Source organism: Triturus cristatus, chromosome 4_2 (genome assembly GCF_964204655.1).
Source record: "Triturus cristatus chromosome 4_2, aTriCri1.1, whole genome shotgun sequence".
Classification (NCBI taxonomy): Eukaryota; Metazoa; Chordata; class Amphibia; order Caudata; family Salamandridae; genus Triturus; species Triturus cristatus.
The window spans coordinates 274158089-274173556 of record NC_140586.1 but is presented as its reverse complement, the minus strand read 5'-3'; the positions used below and the strand labels follow the sequence as shown (position 1 = coordinate 274173556).

Below are 15468 nucleotides of genomic sequence, written 5' to 3'. Positions count from 1 at the left end.
ATCTATTTTGCTGCAGTGAGTTCAGGCTCTTTTGGTGAAAGGAGTCCTAGAGTCCTGGCCTCAGAAATCAGAACTGGATGTTATTTCCTAGTACTGAAAAAGGCAGAGGCCACCATCATATTTTAGATCTCCGACCTCTCATTTTCTAGGCTAGGCTAGGTTCTATTAGCCCTGCGTTTCAGGAGACTGGATTGTAGTGTTTGGCTGACAGGATGCCTGTTTCTGTAAGGCCGACAAGCGCTGCCTGCAGCTCTCTAATGGCCCCCAAGTGTATATGATGATGATGATGATGATCACAGTGGTTGCAGCATACCTTCGGAGGTCGGTGTACAATGAAAAATGTCCTAGCTATCGTAAAGGAAAGTTATTCTTTTAAGGACGCGGAGGCGAGGATTAGGCTTAAACTTTCTCCATTTATTCACTCCAGCAGCGTTCATCAAGAAACAAAATAACAATAAACTACATTTTCCATGATTCAACGGGTAATGGAAAGCGAACAGGTCCAACATTAGTGTCCAATCCTGAGGCAGGACATCCAATAACTTCCCCCGAGGATGCTCTAACCTCCTCTAGCTCCCTGCGACCACATCAAGCAAGTCTTCGTGTTATTCTTGCTTGCTGGCGTCCATACCTAAATCAAAGAAGGATAGTTGTAACTGAGATAGGGAACAACCCGTTCGTCTTCTGATAATGTGACGTTAACATCCTGAGCGAGAATAAGGTAACCATGAAATAGGCAGTGACAAACAGAAGTAATTGTAAATCTTTTACCCACCTCACATACGTAGGTGTTCTGGGAGGGACTTCAACTGAACGCGTGGGCTAATCCTCGCTTCCTCGTCCTTAACAGAATTGAAACTTTCCTTTACAATAGCTAGGACATTTTTCATTCTTTGGCTGGACCGGAGACTTCAGATTAGGCTAGTTTAAAGCTTGTCCACCACCAAATATGCCAGTGACACGACTGGCTTAAAATAAAATCTTTTGAAGGTGGAGTCTGAGGACCAGTCTGCGGCGTTAAGGATGTCCTCCAGTCGCGCCCCCAGGAAAAAAGCTTTTGATGCCATTGCACCCCGAACAGAGTGAGCTCCCGAAGCCAGAGGTGTCTATCCCTGCTTCCTGCATCGCCCAGCGAACCCATCTCTCAATCCTAGGTAATGAGACTGCCCCGTGTGTTTTAGTGAGAGCTATAAACAATTGTCTGATGCCCCGTGGGCGTATGTCTACTGTCGCCACCTCGTAGGCCTTGAGAGCCCTGACCACCCATAACTTAGAGACATCAGGAAAAGCGGGGTTGGACACCAACCTCTAATTATACTTGGTTCGTCTAAAGATATGAAAGGTAACTCCTTCTAGAGTGAAGACTGCCTGTGAGATCCAAGGCCCTCGCGTCACATTCTGTGGCAGGATATCAAACATAGAAGGGTTGCTAGTTTTGCCAACTTCTGTTTCCTGGATAGGTACTTATTGGAGGGCCATGATTGGAACAAGTTTAAAAATTTGTTAACATCCCAGAGAGCTGAGTACCGAGGCTCCGGGGGCACAGATCGTTTGATACCCCTCAGTAGCTTACATATGAGCAGGTGTTCGCCAATTGGATGACTGTCTACTGGGATATGTCCCGCTGATATTGCCGACCAAAATGTATTGATTGACCTATAAGCCAGGCCCTCCTTTGCCAAAGAGGCTAAACAATTAAGGATGTAGACAACATCTGCCCCCATCGGATCCACCTGTTGTCGAAGACACCAACTCCCCCATCTAGACCAGGCGGAACGGTTTCTCTTGTTAGTTCTCTCTGCCCAAGACTTTGCGAGCAATGATGCAGTGTCTGCCGAAAGGACTGGCACTTTCCAGCGTTGCCTGTAACCCGCCAGGCCTTCAGGTGAAGACCGCCCTTGAGAAGGAGGTGATGGGGATTCCCTTGAGGATATTTGAGGAGATCCTGAAACTGGGGTAGACGGATTGGCAATTCCCCGGAAAGTTCCATCAGAACTGGAAACCAGGCTTGAGACCGCCAGATTGAGGTGATCTCCACTAGATCCGTCTGCTGTCTCCTCACCTGGGTTGACATCCTCATTATCATTGCGAACGGGGGAAAGGCGTAACCCTGTTCCCCACTCCAGTCTTGAAGGAATGCATCCACAGCTTCTGGGTCGGGACGCCAACTGTAGTACCTTTCCAGTTGGGCATCCAGCAGAGAAGCAAAGAGATCTATCGAGAAGGGGCCCCTTCAAGATTGGAGTTCCTGGAGACCCTGGGATGTAGTTTCCACAGACTGGTGTACTTCCAATGGTGGGAGAACCAGTCCCCAACTTGGTTGGACGTTCCCGGAAGGTGTTCCGCCAATAGCGATATCTGGTTGGATAGACAATATTCCCAGAGATCTCGTGCCAGGTACGATAAAGCCTTGTACCTTGTCCCCCCTAGATGGTTGATGTAGCGGATCACTGCTACGTTGGTCATCTTGAGTAGGACACAGCATTGAGCCTTGTCCCTGGTCCAACATCTCACCGCAAAGGACCCTGCCATTAATTCCAGGCAATTTATGTGAAGACCCTGTTCCGCTTAGGACCATTTTCTGCTGGTAGAAACATTTCAGCACCGGGCACCCCAGCCTGAACCGCAGGCGTTGGATTCTAGAACTAGGTCGGGTTGGGATCTGTATATAGCCCGGCCGTTCCAAGCTTCCATGTGGGAGATCCACCATTGTAATTCGGTCTTGGCCTCCTCTGAGAGGGGCGCAAACTGGGAGTAAGTGAGGCCTTTGCGTAGATGTGAACATTTGAGTCGTTGGAGGGCCTTGTAGTGGAGGGGGCTCAGAAATATGGCCTGTGTTTAAGACGACAGAAGACCCACAACTCTGGCTAGGGGGCGTAAGGATACTGTGGGCTTTGCTAGCGTACGTCTCAGTTTGTGTCTGATCATGGATAGTTTGCGAGAAGGAAGGGACAGAGTCGCGTTGACAGAGTCTATCATGAAGCCCAGGAACTGCATCTTCTGAGAGGGGATAAGGTCTGACTTGGATTCGTTGACCACAGAACCCCAGGGACTCTAGAAGGCTTACTGCTTGTTGCAGCAAGACGAGCAAGCGTTGTGGACACTGACTCATAATAAGTATATCGTCCAGATAGATTCAGTCTGACCCCCTCCGACCTGAGGCCCTACATCACTGGCTTCATCACCTTGGTGAAGCACCACGGAGCAGAGGAGAGACTGAAAGGAAGGGAGGTGAACTCGAAAATCTGGGCGTTCTACTGGAACTGAAGAAAGCGTCTGTGAGGAGAAAAAATTGGGACCTCTTTGAGGTCCAAGCGCACTATCCAGTCCTGATTTTGCAAAAGGTCCCTGAGGAGATGTATACCCTCCATTTTGAAGTGAAGGTAAATTAGCCACTCATTGAATTCTTTGAGGTTTAAAGCCCCTATCCTTTTCTCTACTAGAAAGATGTTGCTGAGGAAACCCAGTGGGTGAAGGGTTGGGGGTACGATCGCTTCTTTCTGCAAATGATCCGAAACCTTCCTGTCTATTAGTTCCATCTGATCTTTCGGGAAAGCGAGGGGTTTTAGGTGAACCAGTTGAGTCGGGAACTCAAAAAACTCTATCTGGAAACCTCGGACGGTCTGCAAAACCCAGGCATCTGAGGTTAACGAAGCCCAATTGTGTAGAAAGACTTGCAGTCTGCCCCCTATTTTATATCCCCGAGCCCTGCGATCTCACCTTGCTGTTTGTTGTAGGAACCATTTCCTCTTCCTCTGCCGCCCCTGCAGCGTGGGTATGATATGGTGGGGTAGAAGTTCTCAAATTTCTCGGTGTCCTGCCATTGTCCTCTACGAGGTTCTGCAGATTTGTAGGAAGCTTGTTTGTAGGGACGGCCGGTCAAGCGCTCTCTGCCATGACCGGCTGCGGCAAAAACACGTGGGTGAAGATGCATTTTATGGACGTTTGGGCCTTGTCCAGAGAGTTAAACGTATTTACAAATGTACCCAAATCCTTGACAACGGGGTCTCCGAAGGGATTACCCTCCGCCACTGGTCCAGCCTCCGAGGTGGCCAGTTCTTCTAATTTAGGATCTATATTTATCAACAACGATCTGCAACGTTCCATAGAAATTGGCGCATGTGCATTTCCTAGAAAAATGATCACTCTCTGTGCCCAGCTAGAGAAGGTCTCTGGGGAAATAAGACTGCCCGAGGCTTTGGCGTCCTCCACTAGGTCTAGTATCTTAGCCTGGGGGCCTGCCATGTCCAGTAGCTTATCGTGGCATGCCCTCCAAGAACGGTCTATGCCCTTCTTAGAATCACGGATCAACTTTGCTAATCTTAGGGTCCATTTCCGGCGTGACTGCAACTTTCCCATTCAGAGTCGGCACTGGGCATTCCGCTCTTAAGCGCTTCTAACCTCCTTGTCGAGAGGTTTACGATGTCTGGCCGCCATATAAGCTGCTACCTTAGGGGCCAGAAACCATTCTGCTGACCTTGGATGTAAGAGGTCATCCGGGTTCAATATATCGCTACCTGCGTCATGATCTGCTGTCTGATCTACTTTTGCCAGGCGACATGGTCTGGCCCTAGTCACCATCTCCTTCAGAGGTCTTGGGGGGGGGGACTCATCCGGGTCCCCCGTGGGCAAAGTATTGGGGTAACTTAAGGGTCCCACAAGATCCTCTGATGGTCTAGTGGGGGCTGAAGGGGTCTGGGCATCCATAAAAGCCTTCTTTAAACACTCGAAAGCGTTGTTATCCACTCCAGCGTCATCAGCACGCTTCCTCTTTGTGTCTAGGGCGGTAGTGGAGGGCTGTCATTGAGGTAGGGCGTTCTTAGCCCCGGACAGGCCTTCCCTCGGTTCAAGGGGTTGCTGGCACTGGGCCTGAAGTTGATCTATCTTCCTCTCCAGGGTCGCAACCGCTTGTGAGACTGCCTTGAGGATGGAGGTGTCCCTAACGTGGCAGAAGTTATCATCAATGGGCAGGTAAGTAACCTCCTCCTCATAATAATCCTCAAAGTCCTCAATAACTTCTACAGTTAGGGCCTATGGGTAGAAAAAAGGGGCTTAAAGTGGGGAAATACCCTTTAGTAATTTTGGCCCTTAGGTTGATACTATAGGGTTGAGCCCTGGGACCACTGCTCCCTACTGGTGCTGAGGGTAGTCTCTTGCCTGGGCTCGTCCCTGTAGTAGTAATTTTAATCGGTTCATGGGTGTCAGGCTCCGGGCAGGGGTTCTCTTTACTTGGCCCAAGCGTTTAACAACACTAATTACAGTGAATAATCTTCCCCCACGTGTGTTAACAGGCACGCGGCTGTGCCAGTCTCTCAGCAGCTGACACGGCGGAAAAACAGACTTGCCGGTCCGCGGGGAGAGGGTAGAGATGCATCCAAGCACGAGAATTGGGTGTGCGGTCCCCTAGCGGTCGGGAGGGCCGCACCGCGCAAGAACAGAGAAGCCGCGAAGGAGCGAGAAACACTCCCGCGGCCATTAACGCATTAAGAAATGTTACGACAGGCATCAAATGAAGCACACATCAAAGAAAGCATTCGCGCATAGGAAATACATGCAGAACTACACATTTACAAGCCGAAAACAGCAATCATGAAAAGGGAAAAACCGAATCGCTTATCTTGGTGCTGCTGGAGCAGCAAAGAAAGAGGAGAGTAGAGCGTTCTCGGGTGAAGTTATTAAGATGTCCTGCCTCAGGATTGGACACTACTGTTGGACCTTTTTGCTTCCCAGTTCCCGTTGCATCATGGGAAATGTAGTTTATTGTTATTGTTTCTTAATGAACGCTGCTGGAGTAAATGAGAATGTTTAAGCCTAATCCAAAGCATCCGGTCCTGCCATAGCATTACTTTCCTCCTAGATGACTAGATAAATGCGGGCTCGCCACAGTCAGTCGTGGACCACCTCCATACAAAGGGAAACCTCCTGACATCTTTGAGGGTTCACTATTAATGTGCCAAAGTCACACTGGACTCCTTTCGGAGAAGCTTTGTTTCATCGGAGCGACTCTGGATACTGTCTTCCCTGCGGATCAGTGTCCAGGACGTTTGCACTATGATCAAGATGTCTCAGCATTGGTCCTGGGTCTCAGGGAGAGTGCTTCTGAGGCTTCTTGGAATATTGCCTCCTGCATCCTCCTTGTCGACCGTGCAAGGTAGGGCATGCAGGCTCTGAAGTGGGAACTGAAGTCTCATGCCCAGCATCAAGGGGACCAGCATGGCTAAACAACCTTGGGAAAGTCAATAGGCCTCCTAGTCAAAATCCATTGGCTTAGCCAATTTTTGTAAGAGTACATCATAATGATTTTATGTGTAAAAAAAAATAAATGAGACATACTGTGTTTCACTATTCTTTTTGCAATCCTTAATTTTCACTTGGTCTTTCTCTGCTTCTTAAACCATGAACCTAGACACACCATGGTTGTTTCCATGTATGGGTTTGATGTCCCATCAGATGATTTGATTTGTAGTTGATGTCTGCCTCGGAGTCACAAAAAAGAAGGTGTCTGGTCTTCATAAGCTTGCATTTGAAGCTTCTAATTTGTAACATTACAGTTTGATAGTTCTGGTGTATGCGTGTGATGCTTAATTGAGTTGAATTAAAGTTATTATAAACTTTATTTAGTGATTTCTCAAAGTATTGTGATACATTCGATTATATACGGATGTAGAGAAAAGGAGAACAAAGGTGATACATTTTACGTTTGACACGTTAGGAAAAAACACATCTATCTATACAATTGAAATCAATATAACATCTATCATGTTTTGTGCGGACCCTCAAAACGGGCGAGTTGGCCTCGATACTCGGGTTGCCGTCTCCACACGTGTCTGTTACAGAGGTACTAGAGTTGAAACAGGGGGTAGATGGGGATAGGAGTGTGCAGTGTCCGGTTTTATGATTTATGTGCAATCAACCCACCCCGGTGGGAACTAAACCCGGTTCTACCTGAGAGGGGGGGCCGCGTTGTAATGATGTCAGGTAAGCTCTGAACCGGCCCCAGACATCCTTAGGCCTCGAGATGGAGGGGACAGTGCTAGCATACACTTATCCAGTATTAGGGGTGTCTTTCATAGATTCACATGCCTGAATCATTCCCCGTCGTCGAGACGGGAGCCTCCGGTACATAAAAAAGTAATGTCCTATAGACATACATAGAGAAAAATAGGCCTAAGGGCCTCCCCTTAGCCGCCTATCTTAGTCCTTATGTAAAAAGGACCAAACTCTTAGAGTCAGCCAATCAGCTATCACCTCCCTCTAGAACCTTCCTGGCAGGAGCCTCATTCCCTCAGATTTTCTACCGCACGTTGTGCTAGGGAGTCTCCAGCCTGAGTTCTCCTCAGGATTTCTTTCAAGCCAGATTATTCACGTTTTTTGGTGACTTTCTTCTTCAGGATTTCAACGTTGACTACTTCAGGCCTCTTATTGCTGCAGTGAGTGTTTATTTCATCTACAACTCCTGGCATGTCTGAATCCCAGAAGAAAGCCCTTTTCAGGGCTTGTTCTTCATGTGGGAAGAAGAGGCTTCATGTGGACGACAAGCATGAACTATGCTTGTATTGCCTTTATCCGGACCACGTCCCTAAGGACTGTAAAATATGTAGGTCTTTTCCACATAAGACCTTGAGAGACAGGGAGGGCCGCCTGCTTATTTGGCTGGACAGGCTCAAGGACAGAGAGAGTGTGGTGTCCTCAGAGGCGAGCTTTTCCGGAGCCTCTGAAGTCTCCCTGAAGAGGCCGAGAGTGACATCTCCTGGCCCCTCAGACGCTCCTCCTAAGAAGACACACAAGACGTCTTCAGAGGCAAGATCTTCGAAATCTTCAGTGTCTGACAAGGTCTCTCTCACGTTCAAGAAGCCTACTCTGTCGGCCACAAAAATTGCGACACCATCCTCTGCGCAAAAAAGGCCATCAGGACATGTCTCCACAGCAACGACAACCGTGTCCACATCCACAGCGGCGTCGGTCCGCTCGTCGACGACGACCCCTTCATCATCGTCTGCAGGTACCCCTATCTCGTCTATTATACTCTTAAAACCGTCGTCTAAATCATCGTCGACGACGAAGATAGTCCCGTCGAGGACCTCGTCGATGAGGAGCCCTCCGTCGATGGAAGAGTCGACGACGAGGATATCGATGACGAGCGCGTCGACGACGAAGGCATCGTCGACGAAGATGTCGACGAAGATGTCAACGACCAAGGCATCGTCGACGAAAGCGTCGCCGACGGAAGCGTCGACGACGGAAGCGTCGACGACGAAGGCATCGACGACGACTGAATCGTCTACGACCGCATCGTCGACGAAGACTTAGTCGACGAGGAAAATATCGTCGATGGGGACGCCGTTGGTGACAGCCATACCGTCGACGACGAAGCCATCGACGAGAATGTCGTCGTCGTCCGTGGGACGGAAAACCACGGAGGTTTCTGTGCAAGGATCTGCTGGCAAACTTTCCAGACCACAGATTACCCCGGAAACAACATCTCCAAGCAAGGTCCAAACCAATTTACCTCTGGAGATTCTGCAGAGTGAAGAGTCCGAAGAGGAGCTCTTTCAACAAGCTACTTCCCCTTCCGAGCTGTTTGTCAAATGCCAAAGCACGGACGAGGAGCAGGAAGACTCAAGCGCGCAGGAGCGCCCCGTCCAGGAACAAGTCCGCACGGAGGTCACTCCAATGGTCTGCCTCCCTCTGGCAATAGTTAAGGACCTCAAGTTCCTTATCAGGGATTACAAACAACGTTTCCCGGAACCACCAAGGCTGGATACAGGGGTCCCAGTGCCAACTACAAACCCCCCAACGACAGCCCCAAGGCAATCACGGCCGGTTACGCAGGTCTGCCATGAGCCGCCACCTCAGGTGATAGTCATCGGATGAGGAGGCTGAGGAGATGGAAGAAGGAGAGGTCCAGGGAGACCATTCGGACCAGGATGAGGAGGAGGAGTATGTAGCATCTTCACCACCTTCCCCACAACCGCGCCAGGCGGATTCACCACCTGTGGATATTGGTGGTTTTCATAAGCTCGTTGAACGGGCTGCGACGCGGTTCCATATGGTCATGGAGTCGGCGGAGACGGAATGCTTCCTCCATGACTTTAAAGAGCAGACGAAGAAGACGACCAAATCAATCCCTATCATCGACTTCCTCTGGGACCAGGGAAAGAAGTTGATGCTGACGCCAGCTTCAGTTCCTGCGGTTGTTCCGCGCCTGGATAAGAAGTATAAGGCACCGTCCACGGCACCAGCTTGCCTGACTGGCCACCCGAAGCCGGATTCTGTCGTGACCCAAGCAGCCCAGAAAAATTCACGAAATCCCTCCTCGCCTCTGTCAGCACCACCGGACAAGGAGGGCAGAAAATTAGACACAATAGGCAAAAGGTTTTCGACCACTTCGGCAATGACCATCAAGGTGGCCAATTCCATAGCCCTTTTAGGGCGTTATAACCGCCAACTTTGGGAGGATATTGCCCCATATTTAGCAGAACTTCCGAGTGCGGTTCAGGATGAGGTGAAGGCACTACTTTCCGAAGGCCAGACTTCTGCGGCCGAGATCATCGACTGCGCCATAGATGTAGCCATGACAGGCTTTCGTCAACTGGCTGGGGCTGCAGTCCTGCGCCGCCAAGGATGGCTCAAGGCGACGTCGTTCAGGCAGGAAGTGCAGACGAAGGTGCTAGATATGCCCTTCGACGGACAGCATCTATTTGGAGATAAAATTGACGAGGCGCTCCAAGCCATTAAAAAGGACACGGACACGGCTAGAGCGCTTGGAACCTTGCAGGCAAGGAACCAGTCCTTTCGGGGCAACAAATCTAGAGGTCAGTCCTCCTACAGAGGATCCTTCCAGAATAAGTCCTCATATTCTTTCCAGAATAAGACCCAGTACCAGCAAAAGCATCAACAGGGTCGACAGTCATCTTACGGAAGATCTAATTTCAGGGGTAAGAACCAGAAGAGGGGCACCGGCGGACGCCAGTGACCGCTTACTCCAGCCAGTCCAGCTACCATCTTCTTCTTCACAAATTGGAGGAAAATTGACCCATTTCCTAAAAAATTGGCGCATCATCACCTCAGATCGTTGGGTGCTCCAACTCCTCAGATTCGGCCATTCCCTAGAATTTACCGCCATCCCGCCTGCAACCCCTCCCCGCAGGTTTCCACACAGACATCTGCGGCTGCTGCTCCGGGAAATATCGGAGATGTTAAGCAAGGGAGCAATCGAGCGAGTTCCATCAGCTCAGAGGGACAAAGGATTCTACTCCCGTTTCTTTCTGATACGCAAGAAAGAAAAGAAGTGGAGGCCCATCCTGGACCTCAGAGCACTCAACTCTTTCCTGAAGAGTCAGTCGTTCAGGATGGTGACGCTCCAAGAAATCCTAGGCATTCTGGAGGAAGGAGATTTCATGACATCCTTGGATCTTCAGGATGCTTACTATCACATCCCAATACTCAGGGGGCACAGAAAGTTTCTACGTTTCGAAGTGGCAGGACAGCACTACCAGTTCAAGGTCCTTCCGTTTGGCCTCAAATCCGCTCCGCGGATTTTCACCAAGTGCCTTTCTCCTGTGGCAGCTTTCCTACGTCAAATGGGTCACCAAGTTTTCCCCTACCTAGACGACTGGCTGGTCAAGGCGCCCACGGCCGTAGGCGCAACCAAATCCTCCAACGCTTGTACCAATCTTTTCCAACATCTAGGATTGACACTCAATCTTCAGAAATCACATATGTCCCCAACGAGAAGCATCACCTTCCTCGGGGCTACCCTGAATACGGAATGCGCAAGAGCATTTCCTTCAGACGAAAGAAAACACAGGATCATATCGCTGGCCAAGACGGTGGCATCAAGGAAATCCCTGAGGGGTTCGCACCTTCAAGTCACTCCTGGGAATGATGTCTTCTTGTATACTACTCATCCCTCACTGCAGGCTGCGGATGCGCCCACTGCAGGAGGCTCTCTCGAACCAGTGGACTCAGAGTACAGGTTCGTTCGAGGACATTATAAGCATAACACCGCAAATATCCAAGAGTCTCGAGTGGTGGAAGGATTGCAGAAACCTCTCGAGAGGACTACCGTTCCTGCTTCCAGCAGCGCCACTGGTGATCACCACAGATGCATCTCTAGCGGGCTGGGGAGCTGTCCTTCAGGACCTCAGAGTAAGTGGCAAATGGTCGGATCGGGAGCAACGCCTCCATATCAATCTGCTGGAGTTGAGGGCTGTGTATCTAGCGCTGCAGGCCTTTTTACCACGCATCCAGAACTCCCAGGTGCTCGTCAGAACGGACAACACCACGACGATGCATTATCTGAACAAGCAGGGAGGAACGCGTTCGCTCACTCTATCGCGCGAATCGCAGAAGATCTGGAACTGGCTTGTTCTTCAGGGGATCACCCTCAGGGCGGACTACGTCCCGGGAAAGGACAACACCATTGCGGACGCCCTAAGCAGGCAGAAATCCCTCTCCCACGAATGGGAGCTCAACGAGAGTGCACTAACACACGTATTCTCGGAGTGGGGGGTTCCACGAATCGACCTGTTCGCCACCAGGGAGAACGCCAAATGCCCAAGCTACGCAAGCTGGCATCCCCAACCGGAGTCGCTCGGAAATGCCTTTTCCATAGGCTGGTTCAGCGTATTTGCGTACGCCTTTCCACCGTTCCCGATGATTCCCAGGGTCCTCAGGAAGATGAAGGCGGAGCCCTGTACCCTAATTCTGATCGCCCCGTACTGGCCGAGGCAGCACTGGTTCTCGGACCTTCATCGCCTCTCCATCAGGACACCGATTCGTCTAACACAGCACCCGAACCTGCTGACAATGTCCAACGGGCAGGTGCATTTCCCGAACCTCCAATCGCTCAGGTTATCGGCCTGGCTCCTGAGCACAGAGAGTTCTGCCATTTGAACATCCCGCAGGAATGCAGGGACGTGCTAGCAAAAGCGAGGGCGGACAGTACCAACAAAACCTACTCTCTCAAATGGAAGCGCTTCTGCGTTTGGTGCTCGGAGAAGGGCCTGAGACCACTTCATATCACGCCCGAACAGATATTACCATATCTCCTGCTCTTGGCACAGTCCGGATTAGCGCATGCATCCATAAAAGTGCATCTGGCGGCAATTTCACGTTTTACCAGGACTTTCAAAGGCCCGTCTCTCTGGTCCAGTAGACTTGTTAAACAGTTCCTTAAGGGTCTTTATAGGTCCTTTCCAAGACCTCGACGGGTCCCACCGACATGGCACCTCAACTTGGTCCTTAACCAACTCATGAAGCACCCCTTTGAGCCCATTCACCGAGCTTCCATCAAGTACATCTCATGGAAAACGGCTCTATTACTCGCTCTAACATCTGCCAGGAGGGTCAGCGAGTTGCAAGCTCTCTCCATTCGGGAGCCCTTCATGCAGTTCAAACAGGACAGGGTGGTGCTGAGGACAAATCCCAAGTTCATACCGAAAGTGCCTTCAGACTTTCACCTCAACGAGCCGGTGGTCCTACGCTCCTTCTTTGCAAACCCTACCACGGCAGCAGAAAGGACGCTCCATTCTCTGGATCTCAAACGGTGTCTTAAGTTTTATATAGACAAGACGAAAACCTTCCGAAAGTCTTCGCAGTTATTTGTGGCCTACAGCAGACCAAGGCTGGGTATGCCTCTAACAAAACAGAGCATTTCAAGGTGGATCTCTTCTGCAATAGCGTTCTGCCATGAAGGGGCCGGACGGCCGTTGCGAGACAGGGTGGAAGCACACTCCACCAGAGCGATGTCCACGTCAGCAGCGCTGTTTGCTGGAGTGCCGATTTTGGACATCTGTAGAGCGGCGACGTGGAAGTCACCGCATACCTTCTCCAGACACTACTGCCTGGATGCCGAACTTACGAAGGATGCGGCAGTGGGGCCAGGCGGTGCTCCGCCATCTGTTCCAGTGAGGTGAGCCTTCCAACAACCCGCCTTCCTGGTATGCACATTATTTACTGTTTTACTGTTTGATGTATGCCAATGTTTCAAACTGTTATGGTAATATGTGTATTATCTAAAATAACTATACGGCATGTTACATCAGAAATGTGCATAATGTATTGCTAACTACTCTGATTCAGGCATGTGAATCTATGAAAGACACCCCTAATACTGGATAAGAAACGCGTTACTTACCTGTAACAGCAGTTATCCAGTATTGGTGTCTTTCATAGATTCACATGCAACCCTCCCGCCTCCCCTGGAAGGACTCACGCCTCTCTCTAACTATATTACGCCTACCTAGCTTGGTGCGTACGAAAATCTGAGGGACTGAGGCTCCTGCCAGGAAGGTTCTAGAGGGAGGTGATAGCCGATTGGCTGACTCTAAGAGTTTGGTCCTTTTTACATAAGGACTAAGATAGGCGGCTAAGGGGAGGCCCTTAGGCCTATTTTTCCCTATGTATGTCTATAGGACATTACTTTTTTATGTACCGGAGGCTCCCGTCTCGACGACGGGGAATGATTCAGGCATGTGAATCTATGAAAGACACCAATACTGGATAACTGCTGTTACAGGTAAGTAACGCGTTTCTTCACTTCACATGGAGCAGGAAGCTAAACTGCCCATCCAGTTCTTGATTGTGGGTGCGGATTTGTTACCCTAGTGAATGGCTAATTCTCTTTTGGCCAGTAATAGACATATGGCCACAACATTTTTTGGGGAACTGAACCACGTAGCCTAGGAGGGCAATCTTGGGAGTGGGTCTAAGGGTATGTGAATCATGTTGCTCAGTGTTTTGTGTTCTTCAGACCAGTATGAGTATATACGAGGGCAAGTCCATGCAACATGGGCAAAGTCAGCGTGTGCTGCATTGCATTTACGGCACGTGTGTGGTTTAGAGGGGTCTATCCAGTGAATTTTTGCTGGGGTGATGTACATTCTACGAAGGAATTTAAAATGGATCAATTCATGTCGGCTATTGAGGGAGATGTTTTTGGTGGCAGCACAGCATGCTTTCCACTGATCATCCGTTATGGGATTGCCCCGATCTCCTTCCCAATCTCTACGGATCTTGAGTTGAATTAAAGTTAGGCATGAATATTAGCCTTTTCTGCCTTCAATTAATCGTGCTGTACTTTCCAAATGATGAAAAATATGCATTTGACATTTTTAGTTAATATATTTTTTTTATCATTTTTCTTCACAAGGCAGCGTTGCAAGAAAAGTTTGCCCAAAAGAAGACTGAGTATGCTGCACATGCCAAAAGACTGGTAAGGCCTACATTTTGTTTTGTCACAGTCTCCAGCAAAATGCTAATTACACATTTTTGAAGTTTTGATTTTGATAAAAAAGTAGAATTTATTCCGCAAATTGTAGATTCTGGGAATTAGGCTCATTCAAGAGGTAGTAGAGGAGCAGTTTCTTCATGAGTTGATCCAGCTTCCCAATATCATCATAGTAATCAAGAGTGGGAGTCACCCCACTAGTTGTTACACTAAGAGCTCCCTAAATCTAACTAGGAGAAACAAAATCTTCTTTTGTATGAAAGACCTCTCACCCACTAATAAACAGAGTGGCATGCTTCATCATAGAGTTCTCCCCAATACTAGCTGAGGTCCAGCGGTCCGGTGGAGCCTTGGTCTTGACAACATTCAAGGCTACTCACAAACCAGCAACTAGTAGTAGTCTGAGCCTCAGACTGTGTGCTCAAAAAAAATTATCTTTTTCTTTAGGCTCACAAGTTTTAGTTATGTGGCAAGAAAGAGTTCACTCTAGCACCAAACAAAGGTGCAGGATCAGAGAGGTATATCTTGGGGCCTCGGACTTGATCTCCCGGGCTACACCAGCGGAGTCTAGAGCAAGTCAGTTACTACTGGTCAGCTTGCCACTTTGCAAATGCAGGCTTGTTTAGCTTTTGTGCCCCTGAAGCTTAACAGGAGGCTACCCAACTAGCCTTTTGTGTCCACTCACTGGTCCCTGGCATGAGTGGGAGCAGGTCCATCCCTTGATGTCTCTCACCACGACATTGACCGTGAGAGCAGCACTTCTCTTTCTGAAGTCCTGTCTTAGCTCAGCAGGTGCAGTCTTCCTTAGTGCAGCGTTTCTTTCTGAGGTCCACAGGTTCAGCAGTTGCAGTCCTTCTCCTGCCCTTTCCGAGTCCAGCAGTGATCTGAGACTGGAAGCCAGGGGTGCCACTTTAATGCCAATTTAGAGTTTGTCGGTGAGAAGGACTCACTAGCCAATGGGGATACAATTCCCACAGGTCAATTCAACTCTCTCATCATTTCCTGTGGGCTTGACACTAAACCATCCCACAGTGCATCAATGGCCAAATCCAAAATGTCAAGACTTCTTCCCTAGGTCACAGCTATGGGCACATCCCTGAAGTGTGTCCAGTATAATTAACCACCCCTCCGGGAAACTGGCTCTGCATCGGGTTTTCCCCTCTGGAGGAGATGCGAGTCTGTCTGCCTATGTAAAGGAGTTGGCAAGCCAAGATGTGACTTGCATTTGCCTCTTA

The 15468-nt window shown here is 49.5% G+C and overlaps 1 protein-coding gene across 4 annotated transcripts in view; it reads left to right on the top strand.

Moving 5' to 3' along the window:
• The window catches only part of NUF2 (NUF2 component of NDC80 kinetochore complex), a 198437-nt gene that overhangs the window by 129205 nt on the left and 53764 nt on the right, over positions 1-15468 (top strand). For all 4 annotated transcript variants that reach the window (XM_085601504.1, XM_085601505.1, XM_085601502.1 and 1 more), the window contains exon 9: positions 14156-14218. In XM_085601504.1, coding sequence (XP_085457630.1) covers positions 14156-14218 — 63 coding nt within the window. The remainder of the gene's footprint in view (positions 1-14155; positions 14219-15468) is intronic.